The sequence below is a fragment of the Toxotes jaculatrix genome, chromosome 12, assembly GCF_017976425.1.
Source record: "Toxotes jaculatrix isolate fToxJac2 chromosome 12, fToxJac2.pri, whole genome shotgun sequence".
NCBI lineage: Eukaryota > Metazoa > Chordata > Actinopteri > Toxotidae > Toxotes > Toxotes jaculatrix.
Window position 1 is genome coordinate 14,846,467 of NC_054405.1, and position 22,643 is coordinate 14,869,109.

The window sequence follows — 22,643 nt, forward strand, 5'->3', positions numbered from 1 at the left end:
GTTTCTGCTTATCAGTAGGCACAAAGCTCTGGTGATAGTTATTAAGGTCATCAGTAAAAAACGCTTGAAACTCACTTTCAGATTTGTGAAAATATAAGAAATGTTTTTTGTACAGTCTGTGGTTGTTAAATGAATGTCACTAGTTATCCTTTCAGGTATGATGAAATGCCAGCATTCTCAGTGGGTTTTTCTTCTGCCCTTCTCTGGTGCACATGAAAATTATTCAATAAAACGGAAATTACTCCTCAGGTCACAGAATATAGTGTAACACTGGTACAAAGGCTGGTTGCGCCTGGGTTGCTGCAGTGCACTGCAACCTCAGCTGTGCTTAAAATGGGTCATTGTGCAAGTTAGCTTAATACTGCCTAGCAGAGTTTAAGGGATTAAAACGATGACCTTGAACATCTTCAGAACACTTATTTTTTTATTTCATTTTATTTTTTGTGCAGGAAGCAGTGGCTGGTGTCATCGTGCTGGCGTGTAAGGAGCCGCTGCAGCACCACGGCATCACTCTGAGCATGGAGGGAGTGGTGAACCTGCAGCTGAGCTCCAAGAGCGTTGGTGTCTTCGAAGCTTTCTACAACTCTGTCAAGGTGAATTATGGGTTATGTGGAGTTGAATCATTTCAGTTCTCAGTCAGGAGGTGCGAACTCCAAACAGATGCCTTCTTGATAGCTGAAACCTCACTACTGTTCACAAAGATATTAGATTCATCAGCATAAAGACAGAATAGAAGCAACAAAGAGTAAATCCTGACTAGTACTGAAACAGTTAATCATTCAACTGAAAATTAATCAGCACAGTTTTTATACACAATTAACTTGTGAAGCAAAAATAGGAAAAATTCTCTGGTTTCTGCTTCACAGATGTGATGATTTTCTATTTTTCTCTGATTCAACTGGATATATTTGGGTTTTGTCTGACAAAACAACATTTGCAGACATCACCTTGGGTTATTGCAAACTTGTGATGGATTGTTTTCACTAAACAGACTACAAAATGACCTGTTGGAAAGAATATTAGCAGACTAAATAATAGCAAATTTGATGTTTTAACATCAATTTAAAAGCGCATCAACATTCTGGGGCTACAAGTTAGCTTCAGATAGAAGCCATGTATACATTACATCCGTTCTACTACTTATCTGTATGTAACAGTGTTACAGCCCTAATCCTGTGGAGATAAATGATATGAACCAAGGGGTTGCAGTTACCAATATAAATCAAACCTTCCTGTCTTGTTTTTTTACGTGTTGTAGCCCATCCAGCTGATCAGCAGTAACATCGAGGTGGCCAAGGCAGGAAAGATCCCAGGTGGCAAGACTGAAATCCCCTTTGAATTCCCTCTGCACGCAAAGGGCAACAAAGTGCTGTATGAGACCTACCACGGTGTCTTTGTCAACATTCAGGTGAGAAAGGGACTCTTTAAATCTTATTAGAATTAATAGTCATCACTGTAACAGGACATTTTATATCATAAACAGTGACATAAACAGGACATAAAGAGGCATTTAGTTCTGTAACATCACATGAGGATGGTTACTGTGTGGTCGTTACGTTTCTCTTGGATTTAATAGTATTTTAACTTTTGAATTTGTGTGGAAATCATAGGTCGTTCATAAAATCCTGTGGTTAGTTTTGTTTTCACACCACAAGTCAGCCACAAATCAGAGCTTATGCAGAAGATAATTTTGATCCAAAAAAAAATCTAATTTAAAGTTATATATCCTCAAATAGTTGTGGTGAGTTGTGTTTCAAATTCTGTTTTGTATGTGTGTAAACCATCCTGTTTGTGTCCCCTCATCAGTACACCCTCCGCTGTGACATGAAGCGCTCCCTGCTGGCCAAAGACCTGAGCAGGAACTGTGAGTTCATTGTGCACTGTCAGGTGCGTGAAACAGATTTGATTTAGATAAACTACTGCATCAGTGTAAATGTTTGTTTGTTTGTTTCTCCTTGGTGTTGTGTGGTGTGAAGCTACAGAATTTTAGGACTGTAAAGTTGTTTTAATGTAGCACAGTCATATAGTCAGATTTAGGACACATATTTCCAGTTTGTAGTATATTATTCATTACTTTATTCATTTTTAGTAAACTATGTGGCTCTCTAGATATCTGTGTGATCAGTCTAATGACACTGAGATTTCTGTAGATTAAAGGTTGATTTAACTTTCCCCTAAGCTTTCTTATGGGTGGTGTAAATCCCATCTGTGCTGTTTTATTTTATACAAACACCACGTGTTTTGAACACCATGCATCACATCTGCATCTGAAAACATCTGATTGTTTTTAATGATCATATGATTCAGTCCATTAGGTCTCTTTGTAAACTCAGATGATATGTTCACCGTCTTCACTGTGTGGACTCTGTTTCTCTGTTTGATTTTCAGCCACAGAAATCTAAAGTTGCCCCCACTCCGGTCAACTTCACCATCACTCCAGACACCTTGCAGAATATCCGTGAGGTAAAAAAAAAAATGTTGTCCCTTGTTTTTATTGTTTAATTTTGTTTTATTTAAAGCTGTACTGAGAGGAGGAAATTCCTTTCTGTTTTTAGAGGAGTTCACTGCCAAAGTTTCTAATCAGAGGCCATTTAGACGCCACCAACTGTGTGATCAGCCAGGCGCTGACTGGAGAGGTGGTGGTGGAGAACTCAGACGTTCCCATCAAGAGTATCGAACTGCAGCTTGTGCGGGTGGAGACCTGTGGTGAGTTCATTCTTCCAGATGATTGGATTAACCTTCCTTTTGTAGTGGAAGCTTTTGTAGTGGAGCTGGCGGTTTTTTAAAATGTCTTCTGTGCCCAGGTTGTGCTGAAGGCTATGCCAGAGATGCCACAGAGATCCAGAACATCCAGATAGCTGAAGGTGATGTCTGCCACAGCCTCTCTATTCCTATCTACATGGTCTTCCCCAGGCTGTTCACCTGCCCCACACTGGAGACCACCAACTTTAAAGTCGGTCAGTGAAACCTTTCAGGCTGTTTTAAGTACAATAATGTTTTCATCCTACAATATTTATAGTTTTCAATATTTTACAGTAATCCCTCCCAGAGCTGTCATAAAAAACGTCATAGTATAGTAAGGCGTCAAAATCGGCCAAAAAAAGTCAAAAAAATTTTTGACCTCAAAATGTGATAAAAAACGTCATAGTATAGTAAGGCGTTAAAATCGGCCAAAAAAAGTCAAAACATTTTTTGACCTCAAAATGTCCTAAAAAACGTCATAGTATAGTAAGGCGTCAAAATCGGCCAAAAAAAGTCAAAAAATTTTTTTACCTCAAAATGTAATAAAAAACGTCATAGTATAGTAAGGCGTCAAAATCGGACAAAAAAAGTCAAAAAAAAATTTTGACCTCAAAAAGTCATAAAAAACGTCAGTATAGTAAGGCGTCAAAATCGACCAAAAAAAGTCAAAAAAATTTTTGACCTCAAAATGTCATAAAAAACGTCATAGTATAGTAAGGCGTCAAAATCGGACAAAAAAAGTCAAAAAAAAATTTTGACCTCAAAAAGTCATAAAAAACGTCAGTATAGTAAGGCGTCAAAATCGACCAAAAAAAGTCAAAAAAATTTTTGACCTCAAAATGTCATAAAAAACGTCATAGTATAGTATGGCGTTTTTTCGGGCAAAAAAAGTCAAAACATTTTTCGACCTCAAAATGTCATAAAAAACGACATAGTATAGTATGGCGTTTTTTTCGGGCAAAAAAAGTCAAACATTTTTTCGACCTCAAAATGTCATAAAAAACGTCATAGTATACTAAGGCGTCAAAATCGACCAAAAAAAGTCAAAAATTTTTTCGACCTCAAAATGTCATAAAAAACGTCATAGTATAGTATGGCGTTTTTTGGGGCAAAAAAAGTCAAAAAATTTTTCGACCTCAAAATGTCATAAAAAACGTCATAGTATAGTAAGGCGTTTTTTTCAAGCAAAAAAAGTCAAAAAAATTTTTGACCTCAAAATGTCATAAAAAACGTCATAGTATAGTAAGGCGTCAAAATCGACCAAAAAAAGTCAAAGATTTTTTCGACCTCAAAATGGGCTTTTGGACCTCAAAAGGCTGTTCACCTGCCCCACACTGGAGACCACCAACTTTAAAGTCGGTCAGTGAAACCTTTCAGGCTGTTTTAAGTACAATAATGTTTTCATCTCACAATATTTATAGTTTTCAATATTTTACAGTAATCCCTCCCAGAGCTGTCATAAAAAACGTCATAGTATAGTAAGGTGTCAAAATCGGCCAAAAACAGTCAAAAAATTTTTTGGACTCAAAATGTCTTAAAAAACATCATAGTATAGTAAGGCGTCAAAATTGGCCAAAAAAAGTCAAAAAAAATTTTGACCTCAAAATGTGATAAAAAACGTCATAGTATAGTAAGGCGTTAAAATCGGCCAAAAAAAGTCAAAAAATTTTTTCGACCTCAAAATGTCATAAAAAACGTCATAGTATAGTATGGCGTTTTTTTCGGGCAAAAAAAGTCAAAAATTTTTTCGACCTCAAAATGTCATAAAAAACGTCATAGTATAGTATGGCGTTTTTTTCGGGCAAAAAAAGTCAAAAAATTTTTCGACCTCAAAATGTCATAAAAAACGTCATAGTATAGTATGGCGTTTTTTTCGGGCAAAAAAAGCCAAAAAATTTTTCGACCTCAAAATGTCATAAAAAACGTCATAGTATAGTAAGACATCAAAATCGACCAAAAAAAGTCAAAATTTTTTTCGACCTCAAAATGTCATAAAAAACGTCATAGTATAGTATGGCGTTTTTTTTGGGCAAAAAAAGTCAAAAAAATTTTCGACCTCAAAATGTCATAAAAAACGTCATAGTATAGTATGGCGTCAAAATCGACCAAAAAGAGTCAAAAAAATTTTCGACCTCAAAATGTCATAAAAAACGTCATAGTATAGTAAGGCGTCAAAATCGACCAAAAAAAAGTCAAAATTTTTTTCGACCTTAAAATGTCATAAAAAACGTCATAGTATAGTATGGCGTTTTTTCGGGCAAAAAAAGTCAAAAAATTTTTCGACCTCAAAATGTCATAAAAAACGTCAAAAATTTTTTCGACCTCAAAATGTCATAAAAAACGTCATAGTATAGTATGGCGTTTTTTTCGGGCAAAAAAATCAAAATTTTTTTCGACCTCAAAATGTCATAAAAAACGTCATAGTATAGTATGGCGTTTTTTCAGGCAAAAAAAGTCAAAAAAATTTTCGACCTCAAAATGTCATAAAAAACGTCAAAAATTTTTTCGACATCAAAATGTCATAAAAAACGTCATAGTATAGTATGGCGTTTTTTCGGGCAAAAAAAGTCAAAAAATTTTTCGACCTCAAAATGTCATAAAAAACGTCAAAAATTTTTTCGACCTCAAAATGTCATAAAAAACGTCATAGTATAGTATGGCGTTTTTTTCGGCCAAAAAAAGTCAAAATTTTTTTCGACCTCAAAATGTCATAAAAAACGTCATAGTATAGTATGGCGTCAAAATCGACCAAAAAAAGTCAAAATTTTTTTCGACCTCAAAATGTCATAAAAAACGTCATAGTATAGTATGGCGTCAAAATCGACCAAAAAAAGTCAAAATTTTTTTCGACCTCAAAATGTCATAAAAAACGTCATAGTATAGTATGGCGTCACTATCGACCAAAAAAAGTCAAAAAAATTTTCGACCTCAAAATGTCATAAAAAACGTCATAGTATAGTATGGCGTTTTTTTCGGGCAAAAAAAGCCAAAAAATTTTTCGACCTCAAAATGTCATAAAAAACGTCATAGTATAGTAAGACATCAAAATCGACCAAAAAAAGTCAAAATTTTTTTCGACCTCAAAATGTCATAAAAAACGTCATAGTATAGTATGGCGTTTTTTTTTGGGCAAAAAAAGTCAAAAAAATTTTCGACCTCAAAATGTCATAAAAAACGTCATAGTATAGTATGGCGTCAAAATCGACCAAAAAGAGTCAAAAAAATTTTCGACCTCAAAATGTCATAAAAAACGTCATAGTATAGTAAGGCGTCAAAATCGACCAAAAAAAAGTCAAAATTTTTTTCGACCTTAAAATGTCATAAAAAACGTCATAGTATAGTATGGCGTTTTTTCGGGCAAAAAAAGTCAAAAAATTTTTCGACCTCAAAATGTCATAAAAAACGTCAAAAATTTTTTCGACCTCAAAATGTCATAAAAAACGTCATAGTATAGTATGGCGTTTTTTTCGGGCAAAAAAATCAAAATTTTTTTCGACCTCAAAATGTCATAAAAAACGTCATAGTATAGTATGGCGTTTTTTCAGGCAAAAAAAGTCAAAAAAATTTTCGACCTCAAAATGTCATAAAAAACGTCAAAAATTTTTTCGACATCAAAATGTCATAAAAAACGTCATAGTATAGTATGGCGTTTTTTCGGGCAAAAAAAGTCAAAAAATTTTTCGACCTCAAAATGTCATAAAAAACGTCAAAAATTTTTTCGACCTCAAAATGTCATAAAAAACGTCATAGTATAGTATGGCGTTTTTTTCGGCCAAAAAAAGTCAAAATTTTTTTCGACCTCAAAATGTCATAAAAAACGTCATAGTATAGTATGGCGTCAAAATCGACCAAAAAAAGTCAAAATTTTTTTCGACCTCAAAATGTCATAAAAAACGTCATAGTATAGTATGGCGTCACTATCGACCAAAAAAAGTCAAAAAAATTTTCGACCTCAAAATGTCATAAAAAACGTCATAGTATAGTAAGGCGTCAAAATCGACCAAAAAAAGTCAAAAAAATTTTCGACCTCAAAATGTCATAAAAAACGTCATAGTATAGTAAGGCGTTTTTTTCAAGCAAAAAAAGTCAAAAAAATTTTCGACCTCAAAATGTCATAAAAAACGTCAAAAATTTTTTCGACCTCAAAATGTCATAAAAAACGTCATAGTATAGTATGGCGTTTTTTTCGGGCAAAAAAATCAAAATTTTTTTCGACCTCAAAATGTCATAAAAAACGTCATAGTATAGTATGGCGTTTTTTCAGGCAAAAAAAGTCAAAAAAATTTTCGACCTCAAAATGTCATAAAAAACGTCAAAAATTTTTTCGACATCAAAATGTCATAAAAAACGTCATAGTATAGTATGGCGTTTTTTCGGGCAAAAAAAGTCAAAAAATTTTTCGACCTCAAAATGTCATAAAAAACGTCAAAAATTTTTTCGACCTCAAAATGTCATAAAAAACGTCATAGTATAGTATGGCGTTTTTTTCGGCCAAAAAAAGTCAAAATTTTTTTCGACCTCAAAATGTCATAAAAAACGTCATAGTATAGTATGGCGTCAAAATCGACCAAAAAAAGTCAAAATTTTTTTCGACCTCAAAATGTCATAAAAAACGTCATAGTATAGTATGGCGTTTTTTTCGGCCAAAAAAAGTCAAAATTTTTTTCGACCTCAAAATGTCATAAAAAACGTCATAGTATAGTATGGCGTCAAAATCGACCAAAAAAAGTCAAAATTTTTTTCGACCTCAAAATGTCATAAAAAACGTCATAGTATAGTATGGCGTCACTATCGACCAAAAAAAGTCAAAAAAATTTTCGAACACAAAATGTCATAAAAAACGTCATAGTATAGTAAGGCGTCAAAATCGACCAAAAAAAGTCAAAAAAATTTTCGACCTCAAAATGTCATAAAAAACGTCATAGTATAGTAAGGCGTTTTTTTCAAGCAAAAAAAGTCAAAAAAATTTTCGACCTCAAAATGTCATAAAAAACGTCATAGTATAGTAAGGCGTTTTTTTCGGGCAAAAAAAGTCAAAAAATTTTTTCGACCTCAAAATGTCATAAAAAACGTCATAGTATAGTATGGCGTCAAAATCGACCAAAAAAAGTCAAAATTTTTTTCGACCTCAAAATGTCATAAAAAACGTCATAGTATAGTATGGTGTTTTTTTCAGGCAAAAAAAGTCAAAAAATGTTTCGACCTCAAAATGTCATAAAAAACGTCATAGTATAGTATGCTGTTTTTTTCTAGCAAAAAAAGTCAAAAAATTTTTCGACCTCAAAATGTCATAAAAAACGTCATAGTATAGTATGGCGTTTTTTTCGGGCAAAAAAAGTTAAAAAATTTTTCGACCTCAAAATGTCATAAAAAACGTCATAGTATAGTATGGCGTTTTTTTCGGGCAAAAAAAGTCAAAAAAATTTTCGACCTCAAAATGTCATAAAAAACGTCATAGTATAGTATGGCGTCAAAATCGACCAAAAAAAGTCAAAAAATGTTTCGACCTCAAAATGTCATAAAAAACGTCATAGTATAGTAAGGCCTCAAAATCGACCAAAAAAAGTCAAAATTTTTTTCGACCTCAAAATGTCATAAAAAACGTCATAGTATAGTATGGTATTTTTTTCAGGCAAAAAAAGTCAAAAAATGTTTCGACCTCAAAATGTCATAAAAAACGTCATAGTATAGTATGCTGTTTTTTTCAAGCAAAAAAAGTCAAAAAATTTTTCGACCTCAAAATGTCATAAAAAACGTCATAGTATAGTATGGCGTTTTTTTCGGGCAAAAAAAGTCAAAAAATTTTTCGACCTCAAAATGTCATAAAAAACGTCATAGTATAGTATGCCGTTTTTTTCGGGCAAAAAAAGTCAAAAAAATTTTCGACCTCAAAATGTCATAAAAAACGTCATAGTATGGCGTTTTTTTCGGGCAAAAAAAGTCAAAATTTTTTTCGACCTCAAAATGTCATAAAAAACGTCATAGTATAGTATGGCGTCAAAATCGACCAAAAAAAGTCAAAAATTTTTTCGACCTCACAATGTCATAAAAAACGTCATAGTATAGTATGGCGTTTTTTTCGGGCAAAAAAAGTCAAAAAAATTTTCGACCTCAAAATGTCATAAAAAATGTCATAGTATAGTAAGGCGTTTTTTTCGGGCAAAAAAAGTCAAAGAATTTTTCGACCTCAAAATGTCATAAAAAACGTCATAGTATAGTATGGCGTTTTTTCGGGCAAAAAAAGTCAAAAAATTTTTCGACCTCAAAATGTCATAAAAAACGTCATAGTATAGTATGGCGTTTTTTTCGGGCAAAAAAAGTCAAAAATTTTTTCGACCTCAAAATGTCATAAAAAACGTCATAGTATAGTAAGGCGTTTTTTTCAAGCAAAAAAAGTCAAAAAAATTTTTGACCTCAAAATGTCATAAAAAACGTCATAGTATAGTAAGGCGTCAAAATCGACCAAAAAAAAGTCAAAATTTTTTTCGACCTCAAAATGTCATAAAAAACGTCATAGTATAGTATGGCGTTTTTTTCAGGCAAAAAAAGTCAAAAAAATTTTCGACCTCAAAATGTCATAAAAAACGTCAAAAATTTTTTCGACCTCAAAATGTCATAAAAAACGTCATAGTATAGTATGGCGTCAAAATCGACCAAAAAAGTCAAAATTTTTTTCTACCTCAAAATGTCATAAAAAACGTCATAGTATAGTATGGCGTTTTTTCGGGCAAAAAAAGTCAAAAAAATTTTCGACCTCAAAATGTCATAAAAAACGTCAGAAATTTTTTCGACATCAAAATGTCATAAAAAACGTCATAGTATAGTATGGCGTTTTTTCGGGCAAAAAAAGTCAAAAAAATTTTCGACCTCAAAATGTCATAAAAAACGTCAAAAATTTTTTCGACATCAAAATGTCATAAAAAACATAGTATAGTATGGCGTTTTTTTCGGGCAAAAAAAGTCAAAAATTTTTTCGACCTCAAAATGTCATAAAAAACGTCATAGTATAGTATGGCGTCAAAATCGACCAAAAAAAGTCAAAAAATGTTACGACCTCAAAATGTCATAAAAAACGTCATAGTATAGTATGGTGTTTTTTTCAGGCAAAAAAAGTCAAAAAATTTTTCGACCTCAAAATGTCATAAAAAACGTCATAGTATAGTATGGCGTTTTTTTCGGGCAAAAAAAGTCAAAAATTTTTTCGACCTCAAAATGTCATAAAAAACGTCATAGTATAGTAAGGCGTTTTTTTCAAGCAAAAAAAGTCAAAAAAATTTTTGACCTCAAAATGTCATAAAAAACGTCATAGTATAGTAAGGCGTCAAAATCGACCAAAAAAAAGTCAAAATTTTTTTCGACCTTAAAATGTCATAAAAAACGTCATAGTATAGTATGGCGTTTTTTCGGGCAAAAAAAGTCAAAAAATTTTTCGACCTCAAAATGTCATAAAAAACGTCAAAAATTTTTTCGACCTCAAAATGTCATAAAAAACGTCATAGTATAGTATGGCGTTTTTTTCGGGCAAAAAAAGTCAAAATTTTTTTCGACCTCAAAATGTCATAAAAAACGTCATAGTATAGTATGGCGTTTTTTCAGGCAAAAAAAGTCAAAAAAATTTTCGACCTCAAAATGTCATAAAAAACGTCAAAAATTTTTTCGACATCAAAATGTCATAAAAAACGTCATAGTATAGTAAGGCGTTTTTTCAGGCAAAAAAAGTCAAAAAAATTTTTCGACCTCAAAATGTCATAAAAAACGTCAAAAATTTTTTCGACATCAAAATGTCATAAAAAACGTCATAGTATAGTATGGCGTTTTTTCGGGCAAAAAAAGTCAAAAAATTTTTCCACCTCAAAATGTCATAAAAAACGTCAAAAATTTTTTCGACCTCAAAATGTCATAAAAAACGTCATAGTATAGTATGGCGTTTTTTTCGGCCAAAAAAAGTCAAAATTTTTTTCGACCTCAAAATGTCATAAAAAACGTCATAGTATAGTATGGCGTCAAAATCGACCAAAAAAAGTCAAAATTTTTTTCGACCTCAAAATGTCATAAAAAACGTCATAGTATAGTATGGCGTCAAAATCGACCAAAAAAAGTCAAAAAAATTTTCGACCTCAAAATGTCATAAAAAACGTCATAGTATAGTAAGGCGTCAAAATCGACCAAAAAAAGTCAAAAAAATTTTCGACCTCAAAATGTCATAAAAAACGTCATAGTATAGTATGGCGTTTTTTTCAAGCAAAAAAAGTCAAAATTTTTTTCGACCTCAAAATGTCATAAAAAACGTCATAGTATAGTATGGCGTTTTTTCAGGCAAAAAAAGTCAAAAAAATTTTCGACCTCAAAATGTCATAAAAAACGTCAAAAATTTTTTCGACATCAAAATGTCATAAAAAACGTCATAGTATAGTAAGGCGTTTTTTCAGGCAAAAAAAGTCAAAAAAATTTTTCGACCTCAAAATGTCATAAAAAACGTCAAAAATTTTTTCGACATCAAAATGTCATAAAAAACGTCATAGTATAGTATGGCGTTTTTTCGGGCAAAAAAAGTCAAAAAATTTTTCCACCTCAAAATGTCATAAAAAACGTCAAAAATTTTTTCGACCTCAAAATGTCATAAAAAACGTCATAGTATAGTATGGCGTTTTTTTCGGCCAAAAAAAGTCAAAAATTTTTTCGACCTCAAAATGTCATAAAAAACGTCATAGTATAGTATGGCGTCAAAATCGACCAAAAAAAGTCAAAAAAATTTTCGACCTCAAAATGTCATAAAAAACGTCATAGTATAGTAAGGCGTCAAAATCGACCAAAAAAAGTCAAAAAAATTTTCGACCTCAAAATGTCATAAAAAACGTCATAGTATAGTAAGGCGTTTTTTTCAAGCAAAAAAAGTCAAAAAAATTTTCGACCTCAAAATGTCATAAAAAACGTCATAGTATAGTAAGGCGTTTTTTTCGGGCAAAAAAAGTCAAAAAAATTTTTCGACCTCAAAATGTCATAAAAAACGTCATAGTATAGTATGGCGTTTTTTTCGGGCAAAAAAAGTCAAAAAATTTTTCGACCTCAAAATGTCATAAAAAACGTCATAGTATAGTATGGCGTTTTTTTCGGGCAAAAAAAGTCAAAAAAATTTTCGACCTCAAAATGTCATAAAAAACGTCATAGTATAGTAAGACATCAAAATCGACCAAAAAAAGTCAAAAAATTTTTCGACCTCAAAATGTCATAAAAAACGTCAAAAATTTTTTCGACCTCAAAATGTCATAAAAAACGTCATAGTATAGTATGGCGTTTTTTTCGGCCAAAAAAAGTCAAAAATTTTTTCGACCTCAAAATGTCATAAAAAACGTCATAGTATAGTATGGCGTCAAAATAGACCAAAAAAAGTCAAAATTTTTTTCGACCTCAAAATGTCATAAAAAACGTCATAGTATAGTATGGCGTTTTTTCGGGCAAAAAAAGTCAAAAAATTTTTCGACCTCAAAATGTCATAAAAAACGTCAAAAATTTTTTCGACCTCAAAATGTCATAAAAAACGTCATAGTATAGTATGGCGTTTTTTTCGGGCAAAAAAAGTCAAAATTTTTTTCGACCTCAAAATGTCATAAAAAACGTCATAGTATAGTATGGCGTCAAAATCGACCAAAAAAAGTCAACATTTTTTTCGACCTCAAAATGTCATAAAAAACGTCATAGTATAGTAAGGCGTCAAAATCGACCAAAAAAAAGTCAAAATTTTTTTCGACCTTAAAATGTCATAAAAAACGTCATAGTATAGTATGGCGTTTTTTCGGGCAAAAAAAGTCAAAAAATTTTTCGACCTCAAAATGTCATAAAAAACGTCAAAAATTTTTTCGACCTCAAAATGTCATAAAAAACGTCATAGTATAGTATGGCGTTTTTTTCGTCCAAAAAAAGTCAAAATTTTTTTCGACCTCAAAATGTCATAAAAAACGTCATAGTATAGTATGGCGTCAAAATCGACCAAAAAAAGTCAAAATTTTTTTCGACCTCAAAATGTCATAAAAAACGTCATAGTATAGTATGGCGTTTTTTCGGGCAAAAAAAGTCAAAAAAATTTTCGACCTCAAAATGTCATAAAAAACGTCATAGTATAGTAAGGCGGTTTTTTCGGGCAAAAAAAGGCAAAAAATTTTTCGACCTCAAAATGTCATAAAAAACGTCATAGTATAGTATGGCGTCAAAATCGACCAAAAAAAGTCAAATTTTTTTTCGACCTCAAAATGTCATAAAAAACGTCATAGTATAGTAAGGCGTCAAAATCGACCAAAAAAAGTCAAAAAATGTTTCGACCTCAAAATGTCATAAAAAACGTCATAGTATAGTATGGTGTTTTTTTCAGGCAAAAAAAGTCAAAAAAATTTTTCAACCTCAAAATGTCATAAAAAACGTCATAGTATAGTATGGCGTTTTTTCGGGCAAAAAAAGTCAAAAAATTTTTCGACCTCAAAATGTCATAAAAAACGTCATAGTATAGTATGCCGTTTTTTTCGGGCAAAAAAAGTCAAAAATTTTTTCGACCTCAAAATGTCATAAAAAACGTCATAGTATAGTATGGCGTTTTTTCGGGCAAAAAAAGTCAAAAAAATTTTCGACCTCAAAATGTCATAAAAAACGTCATAGTATAGTAAGGCGTCAAAATCGACCAAAAAAAGTCAAAAAAAATTTCGACCTCAAAATGTCATAAAAAACGTCATAGTATAGTAAGGCGTTTTTTTTGGGCAAAAAAAGTCAAAAATTTTTTCGACCTCAAAATGTCATAAAAAACATCATAGTATAGTATGGCGTCAAAATCGACGAAAAAAAGTCAAAAAAATTTTCGACCTCAAAATGTCATAAAAAACGTCATAGTATAGTATGGCGTTTTTTTCAGGCAAAAAAAGTCAAAAATTTTTTCGACCTCAAAATGTCATAAGAAACGTCATAGTATAGTATGGCGTTTTTTTTGGGCAAAAAAAGTCAAAAAAATTTTCGACCTCAAAATGTCATAAAAAACGTCAAAAATTTTTTCGACATCAAAATGTCATAAAAAACGTCATAGTATAGTATGGCGTTTTTTCGGGCAAAAAAAGTCAAAAAATTTTTCGACCTCAAAATGTCATAAAAAACGTCAAAAATTTTTTCGACCTCAAAATGTCATAAAAAACGTCATAGTATAGTATGGCGTTTTTTTCGGCCAAAAAAAGTCAAAATTTTTTTCGACCTCAAAATGTCATAAAAAACGTCATAGTATAGTATGGCGTCAAAATCGACCAAAAAAAGTCAAAATTTTTTTCGACCTCAAAATGTCATAAAAAACGTCATAGTATAGTATGGCGTCAAAATCGACCAAAAAAAGTCAAAAAAATTTTCGACCTCAAAATGTCATAAAAAACGTCATAGTATAGTAAGGCGTCAAAATCGACCAAAAAAAGTCAAAAAAATTTTCGACCTCAAAATGTCATAAAAAACGTCATAGTATAGTAAGGCGTTTTTTTCAAGCAAAAAAAGTCAAAAAAATTTTCGACCTCAAAATGTCATAAAAAACGTCATAGTATAGTAAGGCGTTTTTTTCGGGCAAAAAAAGTCAAAAAATTTTTTCGACCTCAAAATGTCATAAAAAACGTCATAGTATAGTATGGCGTCAAAATCGACCAAAAAAAGTCAAAATTTTTTTCGACCTCAAAATGTCATAAAAAACGTCATAGTATAGTATGGTGTTTTTTTCAGGCAAAAAAAGTCAAAAAATGTTTCGACCTCAAAATGTCATAAAAAACGTCATAGTATAGTATGCTGTTTTTTTCAAGCAAAAAAAGTCAAAAAATTTTTCGACCTCAAAATGTCATAAAAAACGTCATAGTATAGTATGGCGTTTTTTTCGGGCAAAAAAAGTCAAAAAATTTTTCGACCTCAAAATGTCATAAAAAACGTCATAGTATAGTATGGCGTTTTTTTCGGGCAAAAAAAGTCAAAAAAATTTTCGACCTCAAAATGTCATAAAAAACGTCATAGTATAGTATGGCGTCAAAATCGACCAAAAAAAGTCAAAAAATGTTTCGACCTCAAAATGTCATAAAAAACGTCATAGTATAGTAAGGCGTCAAAATCGACCAAAAAAAGTCAAAATTTTTTTCGACCTCAAAATGTCATAAAAAACGTCATAGTATAGTATGGCGTTTTTTCGGGCAAAAAAAGTCAAAAAATTTTTCGACCTCAAAATGTCATAAAAAACGTCATAGTATAGTATGGCGTTTTTTTCGGGCAAAAAAAGTCAAAATTTTTTTCGACCTCAAAATGTCATAAAAAACGTCATAGTATAGTAAGGCGTCAAAATCGACCAAAAAAAAGTCAAAATTTTTTTCGACCTTAAAATGTCATAAAAAACGTCATAGTATAGTATGGCGTTTTTTTAGGCAAAAAAAGTCAAAAAATTTTTCGACCTCAAAATGTCATAAAAAACGTCAAAAATTTTTTCGACCTCAAAATGTCATAAAAAACGTCATAGTATAGTATGGCGTTTTTTTCGTCCAAAAAAAGTCAAAATTTTTTTCGACCTCAAAATGTCATAAAAAACGTCATAGTATAGTATGGCGTCAAAATCGACCAAAAAAAGTCAAAATTTTTTTCGACCTCAAAATGTCATAAAAAACGTCATAGTATAGTATGGCGTTTTTTCGGGCAAAAAAAGTCAAAAAAATTTTCGACCTCAAAATGTCATAAAAAACGTCATAGTATAGTAAGGCGGTTTTTTCGGGCAAAAAAAGGCAAAAAATTTTTCGACCTCAAAATGTCATAAAAAACGTCATAGTATAGTATGGCGTCAAAATCGACCAAAAAAAGTCAAATTTTTTTTCGACCTCAAAATGTCATAAAAAACGTCATAGTATAGTAAGGCGTCAAAATCGACCAAAAAAAGTCAAAAAATGTTTCGACCTCAAAATGTCATAAAAAACGTCATAGTATAGTATGGTGTTTTTTTCAGGCAAAAAAAGTCAAAAAAATTTTTCAACCTCAAAATGTCATAAAAAACGTCATAGTATAGTATGGCGTTTTTTCGGGCAAAAAAAGTCAAAAAATTTTTCGACCTCAAAATGTCATAAAAAACGTCATAGTATAGTATGCCGTTTTTTTCGGGCAAAAAAAGTCAAAAATTTTTTCGACCTCAAAATGTCATAAAAAACGTCATAGTATAGTATGGCGTTTTTTCGGGCAAAAAAAGTCAAAAAAATTTTCGACCTCAAAATGTCATAAAAAACGTCATAGTATAGTAAGGCGTCAAAATCGACCAAAAAAAGTCAAAAAAAATTTCGACCTCAAAATGTCATAAAAAACGTCATAGTATAGTAAGGCGTTTTTTTTGGGCAAAAAAAGTCAAAAATTTTTTCGACCTCAAAATGTCATAAAAAACATCATAGTATAGTATGGCGTCAAAATCGACGAAAAAAAGTCAAAATTTTTTTCGACCTCAAAATGTCATAAAAAACGTCATAGTATAGTATGGTGTTTTTTTCAGGCAAAAAAAGTCAAAAAATGTTTCGACCTCAAAATGTCATAAAAAACGTCATAGTATAGTATGCTGTTTTTTTTAGGCAAAAAAAGTCAAAAAATTTTTCAACCTCAAAATGTCATAAAAAACGTCATAGTATAGTATGGCGTTTTTTCGGGCAAAAAAAGTCAAAAAATTTTTCGACCTCAAAATGTCATAAAAAACGTCATAGTATAGTATGCCGTTTTTTTCGGGCAAAAAAAGTCAAAAATTTTTTCGACCTCAAAATGTCATAAAAAACGTCATAGTATAGTATGGCGTTTTTTCGGGCAAAAAAAGTCAAAAAAATTTTCGACCTCAAAATGTCATAAAAAACGTCATAGTATAGTAAGGCGTCAAAATCGACCAAAAAAAGTCAAAATTTTTTTCGACCTCAAAATGTCATAAAAAACGTCATAGTATAGTATGCCGTTTTTTCGGGCAAAAAAAGTCAAAAAATTTTTCGACCTCAAAATGTCATAAAAAACGTCATAGTATAGTATGGCGTTTTTTTCGGGCAAAAAAAGTCAAAAATTTTTTCGACCTCAAAATGTCATAAAAAACGTCATAGTATAGTATGGCGTTTTTTCGGGCAAAAAAAGTCAAAAAATTTTTCGACCTCAAAATGTCATAAAAAACGTCATAGTATAGTAAGACATCAAAATCGACCAAAAAAAGTCAAAAAATTTTTCGACCTTAAAATGTCATAAAAAACGTCATAGTATAGTATGCCGTTTTTTTCGGGCAAAAAAAGTCAAAAATTTTTTCGACCTCAAAATGTCATAAAAAACGTCATAGTATAGTAAGGCGTTTTTTTCGGGAAAAAAAAGTCAAAATTTTTTTCGACCTCAAAATGTCATAAAAAACGTCATAGTATAGTAAGGCGTTTTTTTCGGGCAAAAAAAGTCAAAAATTTTTTCGACCTCAAAATGTCATAAAAAACGTCATAGTATAGTATGGCGTCAAAATCGACCAAAAAAAGTCAAATTTTTTTTCGACCTCAAAATGTCATAAAAAACGTCATAGTATAGTAAGGCGTCAAAATCGACCAAAAAAAGTCAAAAAATGTTTCGACCTCAAAATGTCATAAAAAACGTCATAGTATAGTATGGTGTTTTTTTCAGGCAAAAAAAGTCAAAAAAATTTTTCAACCTCAAAATGTCATAAAAAACGTCATAGTATAGTATGGCGTTTTTTCGGGCAAAAAAAGTCAAAAAATTTTTCGACCTCAAAATGTCATAAAAAACGTCATAGTATAGTATGCCGTTTTTTTCGGGCAAAAAAAGTCAAAAATTTTTTCGACCTCAAAATGTCATAAAAAACGTCATAGTATAGTATGGCGTTTTTTCGGGCAAAAAAAGTCAAAAAAATTTTCGACCTCAAAATGTCATAAAAAACGTCATAGTATAGTAAGGCGTCAAAATCGACCAAAAAAAGTCAAAAAAAATTTCGACCTCAAAATGTCATAAAAAACGTCATAGTATAGTAAGGCGTTTTTTTCAGGCAAAAAAAGTCAAAAATTTTTTCGACCTCAAAATGTCATAAAAAACATCATAGTATAGTATGGCGTCAAAATCGACGAAAAAAAGTCAAAATTTTTTTCGACCTCAAAATGTCATAAAAAACGTCATAGTATAGTATGGTGTTTTTTTCAGGCAAAAAAAGTCAAAAAATGTTTCGACCTCAAAATGTCATAAAAAACGTCATAGTATAGTATGCTGTTTTTTTTAGGCAAAAAAAGTCAAAAAAATTTTCGACCTCAAAATGTCATAAAAAACGTCATAGTATAGTATGGCGTTTTTTTCGGGCAAAAAAAGTCAAAAATTTTTTCGACCTCAAAATGTCATAAAAAACGTCATAGTATAGTATGGCGTTTTTTCGGGCAAAAAAAGTCAAAAAAATTTTCGACCTCAAAATGTCATAAAAAACGTCATAGTATAGTAAGGCGTCAAAATCGACCAAAAAAAGTCAAAATTTTTTTCGACCTCAAAATGTCATAAAAAACGTCATAGTATAGTATGGCGTTTTTTCGGGCAAAAAACGTCAAAAATTTTTTCGACCTCAAAATGTCATAAAAAACGTCATAGTATAGTATGGCGTTTTTTTCGGGCAAAAAAAGTCAAAAATTTGTTCGACCTCAAAATGTCATAAAAAACGTCATAGTATAGTATGGCGTTTTTTCGGGCAAAAAAAGTCAAAAAATTTTTCGACCTCAAAATGTCATAAAAAACGTCATAGTATAGTAAGACATCAAAATCGACCAAAAAAAGTCAAAAAATTTTTCGACCTCAAAATGTCATAAAAAACGTCAAAAATTTTTTCGACCTCAAAATGTCATAAAAAACGTCATAGTATAGTATGGCGTTTTTTTCGGCCAAAAAAAGTCAAAAATTTTTTCGACCTCAAAATGTCATAAAAAACGTCATAGTATAGTATGGCGTCAAAATAGACCAAAAAAAGTCAAAATTTTTTTCGACCTCAAAATGTCATAAAAAACGTCATAGTATAGTATGGCGTTTTTTCGGGCAAAAAAAGTCAAAAAATTTTTCGACCTCAAAATGTCATAAAAAACGTCAAAAATTTTTTCGACCTCAAAATGTCATAAAAAACGTCATAGTATAGTATGGCGTTTTTTTCGGGCAAAAAAAGTCAAAATTTTTTTCGACCTCAAAATGTCATAAAAAACGTCATAGTATAGTATGGCGTCAAAATCGACCAAAAAAAGTCAACATTTTTTTCGACCTCAAAATGTCATAAAAAACGTCATAGTATAGTAAGGCGTCAAAATCGACCAAAAAAAAGTCAAAATTTTTTTCGACCTTAAAATGTCATAAAAAACGTCATAGTATAGTATGGCGTTTTTTCGGGCAAAAAAAGTCAAAAAATTTTTCGACCTCAAAATGTCATAAAAAACGTCAAAAATTTTTTCGACCTCAAAATGTCATAAAAAACGTCATAGTATAGTATGGCGTTTTTTTCGTCCAAAAAAAGTCAAAATTTTTTTCGACCTCAAAATGTCATAAAAAACGTCATAGTATAGTATGGCGTCAAAATCGACCAAAAAAAGTCAAAATTTTTTTCGACCTCAAAATGTCATAAAAAACGTCATAGTATAGTATGGCGTTTTTTCGGGCAAAAAAAGTCAAAAAAATTTTCGACCTCAAAATGTCATAAAAAACGTCATAGTATAGTAAGGCGGTTTTTTCGGGCAAAAAAAGGCAAAAAATTTTTCGACCTCAAAATGTCATAAAAAACGTCATAGTATAGTATGGCGTCAAAATCGACCAAAAAAAGTCAAATTTTTTTTCGACCTCAAAATGTCATAAAAAACGTCATAGTATAGTAAGGCGTCAAAATCGACCAAAAAAAGTCAAAAAATGTTTCGACCTCAAAATGTCATAAAAAACGTCATAGTATAGTATGGTGTTTTTTTCAGGCAAAAAAAGTCAAAAAAATTTTTCAACCTCAAAATGTCATAAAAAACGTCATAGTATAGTATGGCGTTTTTTCGGGCAAAAAAAGTCAAAAAATTTTTCGACCTCAAAATGTCATAAAAAACGTCATAGTATAGTATGCCGTTTTTTTCGGGCAAAAAAAGTCAAAAATTTTTTCGACCTCAAAATGTCATAAAAAACGTCATAGTATAGTATGGCGTTTTTTCGGGCAAAAAAAGTCAAAAAAATTTTCGACCTCAAAATGTCATAAAAAACGTCATAGTATAGTAAGGCGTCAAAATCGACCAAAAAAAGTCAAAAAAAATTTCGACCTCAAAATGTCATAAAAAACGTCATAGTATAGTAAGGCGTTTTTTTTGGGCAAAAAAAGTCAAAAATTTTTTCGACCTCAAAATGTCATAAAAAACATCATAGTATAGTATGGCGTCAAAATCGACGAAAAAAAGTCAAAATTTTTTTCGACCTCAAAATGTCATAAAAAACGTCATAGTATAGTATGGTGTTTTTTTCAGGCAAAAAAAGTCAAAAAATGTTTCGACCTCAAAATGTCATAAAAAACGTCATAGTATAGTATGCTGTTTTTTTTAGGCAAAAAAAGTCAAAAAAATTTTCGACCTCAAAATGTCATAAAAAACGTCATAGTATAGTATGGCGTTTTTTTCGGGCAAAAAAAGTCAAAAATTTTTTCGACCTCAAAATGTCATAAGAAACGTCATAGTATAGTATGGCGTTTTTTTTGGGCAAAAAAAGTCAAAAAAATTTTCGACCTCAAAATGTCATAAAAAACGTCAAAAATTTTTTCGACATCAAAATGTCATAAAAAACGTCATAGTATAGTATGGCGTTTTTTCGGGCAAAAAAAGTCAAAAAATTTTTCGACCTCAAAATGTCATAAAAAACGTCAAAAATTTTTTCGACCTCAAAATGTCATAAAAAACGTCATAGTATAGTATGGCGTTTTTTTCGGCCAAAAAAAGTCAAAATTTTTTTCGACCTCAAAATGTCATAAAAAACGTCATAGTATAGTATGGCGTCAAAATCGACCAAAAAAAGTCAAAATTTTTTTCGACCTCAAAATGTCATAAAAAACGTCATAGTATAGTATGGCGTCAAAATCGACCAAAAAAAGTCAAAAAAATTTTCGACCTCAAAATGTCATAAAAAACGTCATAGTATAGTAAGGCGTCAAAATCGACCAAAAAAAGTCAAAAAAATTTTCGACCTCAAAATGTCATAAAAAACGTCATAGTATAGTAAGGCGTTTTTTTCAAGCAAAAAAAGTCAAAAAAATTTTCGACCTCAAAATGTCATAAAAAACGTCATAGTATAGTAAGGCGTTTTTTTCGGGCAAAAAAAGTCAAAAAATTTTTTCGACCTCAAAATGTCATAAAAAACGTCATAGTATAGTATGGCGTCAAAATCGACCAAAAAAAGTCAAAATTTTTTTCGACCTCAAAATGTCATAAAAAACGTCATAGTATAGTATGGTGTTTTTTTCAGGCAAAAAAAGTCAAAAAATGTTTCGACCTCAAAATGTCATAAAAAACGTCATAGTATAGTATGCTGTTTTTTTCAAGCAAAAAAAGTCAAAAAATTTTTCGACCTCAAAATGTCATAAAAAACGTCATAGTATAGTATGGCGTTTTTTTCGGGCAAAAAAAGTCAAAAAATTTTTCGACCTCAAAATGTCATAAAAAACGTCATAGTATAGTATGGCGTTTTTTTCGGGCAAAAAAAGTCAAAAAAATTTTCGACCTCAAAATGTCATAAAAAACGTCATAGTATAGTATGGCGTCAAAATCGACCAAAAAAAGTCAAAAAATGTTTCGACCTCAAAATGTCATAAAAAACGTCATAGTATAGTAAGGCGTCAAAATCGACCAAAAAAAGTCAAAATTTTTTTCGACCTCAAAATGTCATAAAAAACGTCATAGTATAGTATGGCGTTTTTTCGGGCAAAAAAAGTCAAAAAATTTTTCGACCTCAAAATGTCATAAAAAACGTCATAGTATAGTATGGCGTTTTTTTCGGGCAAAAAAAGTCAAAATTTTTTTCGACCTCAAAATGTCATAAAAAACGTCATAGTATAGTAAGGCGTCAAAATCGACCAAAAAAAAGTCAAAATTTTTTTCGACCTTAAAATGTCATAAAAAACGTCATAGTATAGTATGGCGTTTTTTTAGGCAAAAAAAGTCAAAAAATTTTTCGACCTCAAAATGTCATAAAAAACGTCAAAAATTTTTTCGACCTCAAAATGTCATAAAAAACGTCATAGTATAGTATGGCGTTTTTTTCGTCCAAAAAAAGTCAAAATTTTTTTCGACCTCAAAATGTCATAAAAAACGTCATAGTATAGTATGGCGTCAAAATCGACCAAAAAAAGTCAAAATTTTTTTCGACCTCAAAATGTCATAAAAAACGTCATAGTATAGTATGGCGTTTTTTCGGGCAAAAAAAGTCAAAAAAATTTTCGACCTCAAAATGTCATAAAAAACGTCATAGTATAGTATGGTGTTTTTTTCAGGCAAAAAAAGTCAAAAAATGTTTCGACCTCAAAATGTCATAAAAAACGTCATAGTATAGTATGCTGTTTTTTTTAGGCAAAAAAAGTCAAAAAATTTTTCAACCTCAAAATGTCATAAAAAACGTCATAGTATAGTATGGCGTTTTTTCGGGCAAAAAAAGTCAAAAAATTTTTCGACCTCAAAATGTCATAAAAAACGTCATAGTATAGTATGCCGTTTTTTTCGGGCAAAAAAAGTCAAAAATTTTTTCGACCTCAAAATGTCATAAAAAACGTCATAGTATAGTATGGCGTTTTTTCGGGCAAAAAAAGTCAAAAAAATTTTCGACCTCAAAATGTCATAAAAAACGTCATAGTATAGTAAGGCGTCAAAATCGACCAAAAAAAGTCAAAA

At 30.9% G+C, this 22,643-nt stretch overlaps 1 protein-coding gene across 1 annotated transcript in view; it reads left to right on the plus strand.

Annotated features, from left to right (window-relative positions):
• Positions 1-22,643, plus strand: part of vps26c (VPS26 endosomal protein sorting factor C) — a 46,433-nt gene that overhangs the window by 480 nt on the left and 23,310 nt on the right. The window contains exons 2-7 of the mRNA XM_041050917.1: positions 450-593; positions 1,259-1,408; positions 1,807-1,887; positions 2,389-2,463; positions 2,556-2,706; positions 2,805-2,957. Coding sequence (XP_040906851.1) covers positions 450-593; positions 1,259-1,408; positions 1,807-1,887; positions 2,389-2,463; positions 2,556-2,706; positions 2,805-2,957 — 754 coding nt within the window. The remainder of the gene's footprint in view (positions 1-449; positions 594-1,258; positions 1,409-1,806; positions 1,888-2,388; positions 2,464-2,555; positions 2,707-2,804; positions 2,958-22,643) is intronic.